This window comes from Elephas maximus, chromosome 7 (genome assembly GCF_024166365.1).
Source record: "Elephas maximus indicus isolate mEleMax1 chromosome 7, mEleMax1 primary haplotype, whole genome shotgun sequence".
Classification (NCBI taxonomy): domain Eukaryota; kingdom Metazoa; phylum Chordata; class Mammalia; order Proboscidea; family Elephantidae; genus Elephas; species Elephas maximus.
In genome coordinates, this window is record NC_064825.1 from 70,253,943 (window position 1) to 70,264,808 (window position 10,866).

Below are 10,866 nucleotides of genomic sequence, written 5' to 3' on the forward strand. Positions count from 1 at the left end.
AGGGGGTTTTAATTCAGATAAGGGATGTTTCATTGGAAACTGAGGGTATAGGACACTGAGGCTCCATCTCAAGCGTGTTACCTTTGCTTCGAGTGAGTCAGCCTGGTCAACAAACTGCTCACAGGCTCCAGGAGCTCTCCTGGGAAAAACAGCATAAAGAGCAGCAGGGACTCCATTTAAGTGTATCAAAATACATTTTTAATCTTGATGAAGTTCACACATGACAAGGTTGACATTTCTTTAAACAAATAGTTCAGTCAAGGCACAGCATTACTATGTGTCCCCAGATGCCCAAGAGGCAGTGATTTCATGTCCCCCTGAGGTTTAGCAGAGCTGCCACATTGACAAATGGCTGATGGGGGAGGGGGACTGAACTACTACTAGATAAGCCAATGAGACATGCTGTCATATTTATTGGGTACAGAATCGAATATAAGAAAGATGCATAATAGATAACTGTAATGAGCTTATTTTGCATTTAGCTTTAGTTCCTTTCAAACAAAGAAGATAGTTTTCTGTTATCAAGAAGGATGCAAATATATGTGTCTTCCATGGAGCCTTGCCTATAAGTTGCTTTTATTACAAATGAAGTTTTCAGCTTCATGGTGACCTAGGAGGAAAAAAAAAAAAAAGCTAGCATTTATTTACTTGTCAGTCCCTTGACCTATACTATCTCATCTACTCTTTACGATAATGCTAGGAGGTAGGTACTGTTGTTGCTCTCGATTTACAGATAGGGAAACTGAGGCTCAGAGAGGTTAAGTGATAGCTCCTGGTCCTATAGCTAGTAAGAGGCAAACATAGTTCTTGAACCTAAGTCTATGCTCTTAATTCAGAGGTACGTGACATTGTAGTGTATGCTCCAAGAATATAGTATCATTTTTCAAACTCAAATGCTAGAATAAGCACAGTTATAACTGCATGGAGCAGCATTTTAAATAAGCCAGGTTAAAGATAACAAACAACCAGTTGCCATCAAGTGAATTCTGACTCATGGCAACCCCATGTCAGTCAGAGTAGAACTGTGCTCCACAGGGTTTTCAATGGCTAATTTTTAGAAGTGACTTGCAAAGCCTTTCTTCCAAGGTGCCTCTGAGCGGACTTGAACTGCCAACTTTCAGTTAGCAGTCTAGCGAGTTAACCATTTGTACCACCAGTGACTTCTTTAAATAACAGGATCTATATTTTCTAGACTGATGACCTCAGTGCCACCAGGAGAGACTGGAAAAACAGAAGATAAACCCAAATTCTAGGGATTTCAGATATTGGGACCTTCTTCAGGCATTGCATCTCACCTTCCTTAACACACACACACACACACACACACACACACTGGAGTAAGTACCTTTCCCATGGATTTTTTTTCAACCGTATGGGCCCACTGTATGTTGGCTGAAAAAAAAAAGCTCACCACTGTCAAGTTGATTCCAACTTATCATGACCCTACAGGACAGAGTAGAGCTGCCCCATAGGGCTTCCAAGGCTGTAATCTTTACAGAAGCAGACTGCCACATCTCTCTCCTGCAGAACATCTTGGGGGTTCGAACCATCAACATTTTGGTTAGCAGCTGAGTGCTTTAACCACTGCACCACCAGGGCTCCTTTGCGTGTTGACTATATCCCTGCAATACCTTCCATCCTCCATTCATCCATCCTCCTAACCAACAGTAAAAGGCAGTTACCTTCTCCAGAGTGTCCCTCAGTTGCTCAGGCCTGAAGGTCCCTGCGGCGCCGGCCGAAGGCCTTGGAGCCCACATCAGTGGGCACAAAGTTGCTCTTCACCATGCCCCCTGATCTGCTCAGCAGGCCTGCCAGCCGATGGGTCACACAGGTGGCAGTGTTGCAGGCTCTCTTCTGGGTAGTGACGCTGATTTGCAGGACGGAGAAAGAAGAAAAGGCCTGTCAGTGAGAGGCTGGGGAAGGAGCCTGCCTCATGGGACCATCATGGTAAAGTTGCTGTTCTGAGAGGCACCAATTAACTTTAAGTGTTTCTCCTAAACACAATTATCAAAGCAGAAAACCACAAGGGCCATTAGGGAAAATGCCAGGCTACCTTCCGAGGGGTGCTGAAAAACCCAAAGGTGGCTCTGGGCCTCTGGCCATGGAAAATAGAGCTATAAATTCCAGTCTTTCCTATATAAATGGACTAAAAATCAACAATGGCTTATGGGACTAGAGCAAATTATGGTGGCACACCCAATCCCGTTAAAGTTCACAGGAACTATCTACAAGCCACACCTTAGTCACAGGTACCAAATATCTCTTCATAGGAAAATAAAAATTCCCCGGTTTTACCTGGAAGACGATTAGAGTTTACAACATCCAGTCCCAGAAGTGCTTACCTGCTCCTTGGCACGCCTGTTCTGGCTGTTTGAGCTGGTTCACAGAGAACACTCACCAAACCCTGGATTCAGCTATCCTGGGCCTAAGGCCACTTCTAAGCACAGGTCCTGGACATCATGAAGGCTGGGACATGGGCCTGAGCAATGACCAGCACAGCTCAGGTCTTTTTAGAAAAATTGTTTTATTCCCCAAATGACCAGCATGTTCAGAGGCAGGACTAGGAAGCTCTGCTATGAGATGCTTTGAGAGAGCTGCCCTCTCCCTCTGATCTCTTCCTGGGTGATTTTCTTCCCACCTATGAGTTATGCTCTATGTCCCACCTAATAAGGCTCCAGACATCCTCTGCCACAAGCAAAGCCACAGATACCAGCCCAAAGAGCAACCAGAGAGGAACCACATGCATCAAGTTGTGGAAAGGCAGCAAGAAGGGGAAATTAGAAAGGAGAGGGAGAAGTTTAGTTGGCACCCTGGGGCATGCCAAACTGAGGGCTGTGGTTTCTCCCCAAGGTACTGGCCATGTTCCTTTTCTTGCCAGGTGCTCTAACCCCGATTGCACTTCGGGGAAACACGTGAAACTTGTTCAGTTCCTGCGAGTATGTGCCCAACATGCAGGTACTCAGATTACCACACCACTTAGTTCTGGGGTGGTCCAGACTGCTCGGAAAAGACATGCCAGACAGTACCATGCACCAGGCTCTGTCCCCGGGGGCAGTCACACAGAAGGTTAGACCAGGGAGTGAGACCTCCTGCAGGGACAGGAGGGGCAGGCAGGTGGGCAGCTCACACATCCTCCCTTGGGAGGCTCAGAGGTAGACCGGCCAGGGCAGTGTGGGAAAGGGCTGGGGGTGGGGGGGGGAAGGGGTGACCTTTCCCCAGGTTCCACATGCTGCTCAGTCCTTCATGCTCTGCAGAGGGGGTTCTCAGGGTGGATGAAGGTGCAATGCATGTCTCTTCAGGGCAGTTCTGAGGGCAGGTCAGGGAGTGGTCTCTGCTCCAAGCTCAGGGTGTACTGGGAGGTGGGGTGGGGAAGGGTGCTCTCTCTGGCCCCATGACAACATGCATATCTCCAGAGATGCTCCACAGAGAGCAGGTGGGTCCTTCATTTCTAAAGACCCCAGGCCTACCTCAGACACTGCTCTATGTGGCCCCACCCTCTGCAAGGCCTTACCTTCACCTTGCAAATGTGTAGTGAAGGCTTCTTGCAGGTGTGAAAAAACCACATGCGTGTTAACCAAGTGGGGCCAATTTTCTAAAAGCTCCTGAGATATACGGGGCCTCACACTTACCAGTTCTAACTCATTCAATTCTGGGAGGTCTTCTCAACAAGCCAGACCAATTCCCAGAGTCAGTGGTCCTACACTTTCCCAATTCATTTCCTAACAGCCTTTGAAAGTAGAACTTTTTTTTTAATATAATTTTTATTGTGCTTTAAGTGAAAGTTTACAAATCAAGTCAGTCTCTCAGAAAGTAGAACTTTTAATGTAGTCTAACCACTGTCCCTCCAGCTGCAGCTGGACCTTTGTCTTTAGTGAAGCCTGAGAACAGCTGGGCCTGGTGAACTCCTGCAGGGGTCCTGGCCAGGTGTGTTCTCCCCTACCTCTCGGGATCCATCTCTCTGGGTGTGCCGGGAATATGGGGAGGACCTGTCCTGGGTGGGGTCAGAGCGTTACCTGGAATCCTCTGTCTCCTGCTTCTGCCCAAGCTCACTGGCCTTCATCTGCACAAAGTCCTTCACCAGTGCAGCCAGCAGGAGGCGCGCTTCCTCCTCACTGAGTGCAGCGAGGTCTGGGCTGCTCTCTATGGCGGACCTATGGAGAGGAACCAAAGCCAGGGCAGGCCCTGAGACCCCTGCCTGCCCCCTCCCCTGGAAAACAACCATGAGCACGTGGCCACCTTGACTCCCAGGTGGGCAGGACCTTAGGCCAGTGTCCATCCAAGGACGCTGATTCACTGGGAGCCAGGCCCTGGTGTGGCCTCCAAGTAGTGGTGTCCTGGAGCCAGGTCATATCAGCTTACAAAAGCTGATAAATTTTCAGCGTTTTTGCAAACTGATTGTTAAACATAACCATCACAAATTAAATTACATAAGCTTACAGCTATTGCTGAAGTTGAAAAAGTTTTCTGTTTAATAAATACAATTTGTATGAGGGTAAGAAACAGGTTAACAGTAGTTCACATGTCAGATATAATAAAAATACATTTATTGACAAAATAGCAAATTGGGATGCAATTTCATTCTTCAAATCATGGTTAGATTGGATAAATAAGTTGGCCACAGATAAAAGAGTTCCGTAAAAAGTAAGGAAAGCGTTTGTGAACCTCAGTGGGCTATGTGAAATTTGTAATGAAAATGAACTGCCGACCTTTAGGTTAGCAGCCAAATGCTTAACCACTGCGCCACCACCAGGGCCCCAAAATTTCCAATAAGGAGTATTATATATTTTATTAATATTTGTAAATTATGTGCTAAACATCCTTATGTCAGAAAAGTTTATAATAAACTTATATGCCTGTATACATAGATATTTTTTCAGAGAGTTGGTCGTTAACCATTCAGCACACACTACAATTCTGAGGCAGAGAACTGTGTGATCCCAGGAGCAGTGGGAGGGGGGTGCGCTTCTGTAGCGCTGTCTCTCACCTGAATGGCGCGGCCTGTAGGCTGCCAACCTGGTACAGGACCAAGAAGCTAAGAGCCAGGAACGGAGAGAACTTCCGGAAACCCATGACGCGTCTCTGCAAGGGAGGAATGACGTCATCGCCTGAACCAGTTCAAAGTTCTACGAGCCCACAGACCTGGGCTTCGGTCCTGCTCCTGCCTCTAACTCCCTGGCTTCAGCTGGTTACTTCATTTCTCTTCACCTGTGTTTCCTCATCAGCTAAGTGGACTGCTGGAAGGTCCGGTGAGCCTGTAGTGCGCACGGTTTGGCAGAGGTGGAGGAGCTGTCCTACCGGAACAGCTGGGTGGGGAGGTCTCAGTTCTAATGCACCCCTCCCCCCCCCAAAAAAAAACAGAACCGCCCCCTCCCTCCTGCTGGGCAGGTTTCTGCTGAGGTCACTCCGAGAACCCCCTGTCACAACAGCTGCTCCCATTAACGCCTGTCACATCAGGGTCTGAGAAACCTGGAGCTGTCCTGCCTGTGTGGGGTTTTTGCATCGGTGCGTGGAAGGGCGGGGGAGGGAGGGACGTGGGAGGATTATAGGTAGAGAGGAAATCTCTCCACTGAAGGAATCTCTGAGAAACTGAAGAGTCGGATTCTAGAGCTCGGCAGCTCCGACCTCTGGCAACTCAGTCTCCTACAAGAACCAAACTTAGTTTCAGTTGGGACTGGAGACTTCGCCGTGTGCTTCCTAAGCAACCGGGGTTGCAGTTTAGGACTGACTGTCCCTCAGTCCTTGCGCCCATTTGCCACCCATTCGCCACCCATTCGTGCTGGTCTAGGTTCTGAACCAATTTCCCAGGGACCACCAGGCACCAGACGCGATCCCTAAAGCGCACAATCCAGAAAGCTGCTCTTGCTACCTGCCCTGGTTGCAGTGCCGGGGGTGGGGGTGGGGTGCCATGGGTCCCGAGATTGGCCTAGGCATGCGTGCAGCGGGAGAGAGCAAGAATGGGGCCCCGCAGCCGCCCACGGGAGCGGAGCGGAGAGCCTCCGGATTGAGCCTATCTAGTGCTACCCGGGCCAGGAGCCTAGGGTGAACCCACAGGCCAAGAGACTGATGAAGGATCCTAGACAGAAGGAAACAGAGATTGGTGGGAAGATAAACCAAGAGATAGACTAATGCAGAGAGAGAGAGGGGAAAAGAGGGAGAGAGAAATAGGATGTGACACACCTGAGCAGGGATCTCGAGGCTCACCTGGCAGCCGCTGGTTTGGAGCAGAGGTGGCGGCAGCAGCGTACGGCAAGGGCGCTGCTGTAGAAGCGGCGGCGACACTTCGGTTTGGCGGAGACTCAATGTCTCCCAGCTCCAGAGGCTTCTCTTATTCTCACCGCCTTCATTCGGGGGGGTACCCTGAGCACCGGGCAACCAATGGGCGGCAGAGTCCCGTGCCCCAGCCGGATTGCGTCACCCGCCACACTTCTAGAACCTGGAACACCCATCTTCAGGATGGCCCCACTCGGATTTGCATTGAGGTCATTGTTGCAAGTGGAGGATGGTGGGGACCAACGAGAAATGCCCTAAAAGTAAGCGGGAATTTGAGGGCAGTTTGACATCACGGTAGATTTCACCTCGTCATTCCCAACTGGTTTTGAACACGCGTCTCACAGCAACCCCGGGCTGTGTGGTTTTGGAGAGCAGGGTCCGGGACTGCAGGAGTTCCTGCTTCCCCCTGAGAGTCTGACCCTAGCCTCGCACCCTAGTGAGGCTTGGAGGGTGAATGCGTGGCGGGGTGGAGTCCCAGTGCAAGCACAGTGTCTGACTCCCGCAGCTGGAATTACCCACAAAGGGGCAGAGTTCCTGCAAAAGGAGGTGGAGGTGGGAGCAAGAACTTTGTCAGATCTGAGCTCAATTCCAGCTACACCAATTCCAGGCTGTTTGTTCCTGGGCAGGTAACTGCGCAGAGCCTCGATGTACTCATCTCGGAAATTGGAACCATGTTCCCATCTTGTGAGAAGTAGCCGAGCGCCTGGCCCCTAGCTAGGTAGGGAATCTCGAATAGTTACACTGACCCACACAGTGGATTTCGTAAGATCTCGATTGACACTTTCCTATCCCCACTGGGCAGTCCGGGGGCGCGGTCCAGATCCGTAAGGTGGGTGAGGAGAGGGCCTATGGCCCCCTGACCCTGAGCTAGAAGGCAGAAATCTCCGACGCTTCTGAAACCTCGGTCCAGACCTCTCCTCCCCCTTTCTACCCCGTCATCCATCACCTTGCGCTCAATCTGTCTGCCTGAGCCATTTGCACAGCTGTCCCTTGCTTCCGGCCGCCGTTTGCCAACATGCCCTCGCGGCGTTTGATTCCGGTCCCGCGCCCATCCTCCACACTTCGGTCCTGGACTAAAGAGCAGGGATGGTTTGGCAGGGCTGCGAAGTCCCTGCCTAGATCAAAGCTCACACTCCCAGTCAGCCTCATCCACACACACAAGCTCATTAAAAAACCCCACCGCCCTCAAGTCGATTCCGACTCATGGCGACCCCACAGGGTTTCCAAGGCTTTAAATCTCTATGGAAGGAGACTGTCTCATCTTTCTCCCGAGAAGCCGCTGCCGCCGACCTTTCGGTTAGCAGGCGATAGCTTCAACCACTGTACCACCAGGTCTCTGCACGAATTCATCACTGTCCCCAAGCGTGCCCACTCCGCAAACCACCAAGAAACCAAATGAACGCCCGAAGTCGTCGCTGGCGGAGTCGATTCCGATTCCTGGCGAGCTCGCGTTAGCGGAGGAGAACTATGCGCCTCGGTCTTGGAAGACTGTGACCTTCCGCGAAGCTCTAGCACTCACAAAATAGACCCTAGCGCATAGGATCATCGCAGGGATTCACTGTCAAACTCACTGCAACCCAGCCTCCGAGTCTCTCATGCAGTCACATCCACACACTGGATGATGACAACCTGTGCCCGTTGCGCCCGCACCCACTCTCGTGAATGGACACGCTCCTACATTCACACTCATATTGCGCCTGGCCTCGAACCCTTTCTCGCGCTGCACAGCCGGCTCTCAGGACCGCTCTGCCTGAGTGTTGGGGTCTGCAACTGCTGGAAGGTGCCGAGTCCCGACTAAAGCCCTTGCTGCCGGCAGCGGGTAGGGTGAGGAGAAAGAAGCTTCTCCGCGCTGTCTGAGCTTGCAGCGCTGGCTTCCTAGCTGCAGCTCCAGACGCTGCCTGTACCCGTGCAGCGAGCGCAGCAGAGGCCTCCGAGGGGTGTGTGGGGGGAGGCAAGGACCTCACTTTGTGATTTCCCGAGGCAGAGCAGAAACCAGCCCCGGGGTGCACTGTGAGTGACCCTGTCCACGGAACTCCAGGTACCCTCAGACCGGTCCGCACCCCGGTCCCCAGCAGCTTTGGCATTTCCTGGCACACACCCGCCTAGCGCTACACCTCTCCCCTCTTCCTTAGGTTGGTGGCCTTCAGCTCGGGGAAGCAGCAGGGACGCCTAACCTCAGAGTTTCCCTTACTCCACTCTCCTTTTTAACCCCTAGGGCGGCGCTGCAGTGAGGAACTAGAAGCTCAGGGTTGGCGAACGGGTGTCTGATGCTCGCTCTGGCTCCTGGCTCTCCGCAGGGCCTACAAGCAGGGTAGCTGCAGAACCCGAGAGCTAGGACTGGCCTGGGAGCACGCGGCGCGTCCGACACAAGGGAGCTAGGTGTCGGACCGCGGATCCCTGAGACAGAGTGCCCTGGAAACAGACAACCTGCTCCCATCACACCCGCAATCCAGCGGTGTCAGACCCAGTCTGGGGCTTTAGGGTTTTTCAGCAATTTCAGTTCAAAACTCTGGCCTGGGCATTGCGTGCGGAGCTGCTTGAAGGAGTTGGTGAAGGCCGCCATGTGGCCACTGTGTGGCGGCAGTGCTTTAGCTGCCGCTACACCGGGCGCACATTTGCGCCCAGATGCCAAATACTTTTGCAGAAATAACTTTCCCCAAGACTAAAGCTTTCTAACTTACGGACTTTCTGAAATCGTTTGTAAATATGAGTGTACGCGAATGTGCATTTTTCTGGGTTAGAACACACAGTTCTCACCAGTGCAATTGTGGCAGCAAAATGGTTAAGAAACTACTATGCTAGAGATAGATTTCGTGGCCATGTCACTTTGTGGGCTCGGAATTCACCCCTGACTGCCGTATATACCATCAGTCTTCAAAACTGACTCTAATTTCTTACGCGAAAATCTTTGGTAACTTACAAACCACAGGCTGGTGCTTTAGGGCAAGAACCCGAGTCGGCACCCAGAGGGTACTAGTGTAGCCCAGAGCAATTCCAAGCTTTAGTTTAGTGTTGTTCTTTCCAGCTAGGGAGGGACTGAAACTTAATTTATCCCATAAACATTCTTTGAGCTTGTTAAGAAATGCCTGGCACTGTGCTGGGGGCCAAAGGTTCAGAGGGAAAAAATAGCCATTTTCATGGTCGCTTAGCACCCTGCCAAGCATCATACCAAAAAGAGTTGGTCCATGTTCAGCCATTTTAGGAGGTGGCAAATTTTTTTTTATATATATGCTCAAGAACTGATGGTATTGAAAGAAGAAGTCCAAGCTGCACTGAAGTCATTGGTGAAAATCAAGGCTCCAGGAACTGACGGAATACAATTCAGATGGTTCAACAAACGGATGCAGGGCTGGAGGCGCTCACTCGTCTATACCAAGACATTTGGAAGACAGCTGGCTAACTGACTGGACGAGAATCATATTTGTGCCCATTCCAAAGAAAGGGGATCCAAATGAATGTGGAAATTATCGAACAATATCATTAATAACACAGGAAAGTAAAATTTTGATGAAGATCATTCAAAAATGGTTGCAGCAGTATATCAACAGAGAACTACCAGGAATTCAAGCCGGACTCAGAAGAGGACGTGGAACTAGGGGTATCAATGCTGATGTCACATGGATCCTGGCCGAGAACAGAGAATGTCAGAAAGATGTTTACCTGTATTTTATTGAGCATGCAAAGGCATTTGACTGTGGATCATAACAAATTATGGATAACATTGGGAAGAGTGGGAATTCCAGAACACTTAAGTGTGCTCATGAGCAACCTGTACAGAGGCAGTCATTTGAACAGAACGAGGGAATACTGCATGGTTTAAAATTAGGAAAGGTGTGCATCAGGGTTGTATCCATTCACTGTACCTATTTAATCTGTATGCTGTGTAAATAATCTGAGAAGCTGCACTATATGAAGAAGAACATGACATCAGGATTGCAGGAAGCCTCATTAACAACCTGTGATATGCAGATGACACAACCTTACTTATTGAAAGTGAAGAGGACTTGAAGCATTTACTGAAGATCAAAGACTATAGCTTCAGTATGGATTACATAAAGAAAACAAAAATCCTCACAACTGGACCAATAAGCAACATCATGATAAATGGAGAAAATACTGAAGTTGTCAAAGATTTCGTTTTACTTGGATTCACAATCAATGCCCATGGAAGAAAAAAAACAAAAAACCCCAAACCCACTGCCACTGAGTTGATTCTGACTCATAGCGACCCTATAGGACAGAGTAGAACTGCCCAATAGAGTTTCCAAGGAAACACCTGGTGGATTCAAACTGCCGACTTTTTGGTTAGCAGCCATAGCACTTAACCACTAGTCATCAGGGAAGCAGCGGCCAAAAAGTCAAATGACGTGTTGCATTGGGCAAATCTTCTGCAAAAGACCTCTTTAAAGCGTTGAAAAGTAAAGGTTCCACTTTGAAGACTAAGGTGTGCCTGACTCAAACCACTGTATTTTCAGCCGCCTCTATGCATGCAAATCCTGGACAATGAATAAGGAAGACTGAAGAAGAATTGATGCATTTGAATTATGGTGTTGGCGAAGAACATCGAATATACCACGGACTGTAAGAAGAATGAAC

General features: G+C 49.9%; 1 protein-coding gene across 1 annotated transcript; it reads right to left on the reverse strand.

Annotated features, from left to right (window-relative positions):
- Positions 1-526: 526 nt before the first annotated feature.
- Positions 527-6,284, reverse strand: LOC126079488 (calcitonin gene-related peptide 2). Its single transcript, XM_049890513.1, has 5 exons — positions 6,202-6,284; positions 4,985-5,079; positions 4,014-4,151; positions 1,683-1,867; positions 527-610 (listed from the first exon to the last, which is right to left on the reverse strand). The coding sequence occupies exons 2-4, from the start codon at positions 5,068-5,070 to the stop codon at positions 1,708-1,710; spliced, it is 384 nt and encodes a 127-aa protein (XP_049746470.1). The 5' UTR covers positions 5,071-5,079; positions 6,202-6,284; the 3' UTR covers positions 527-610; positions 1,683-1,707.
- Between the last annotated feature and the right edge of the window lie 4,582 nt (positions 6,285-10,866).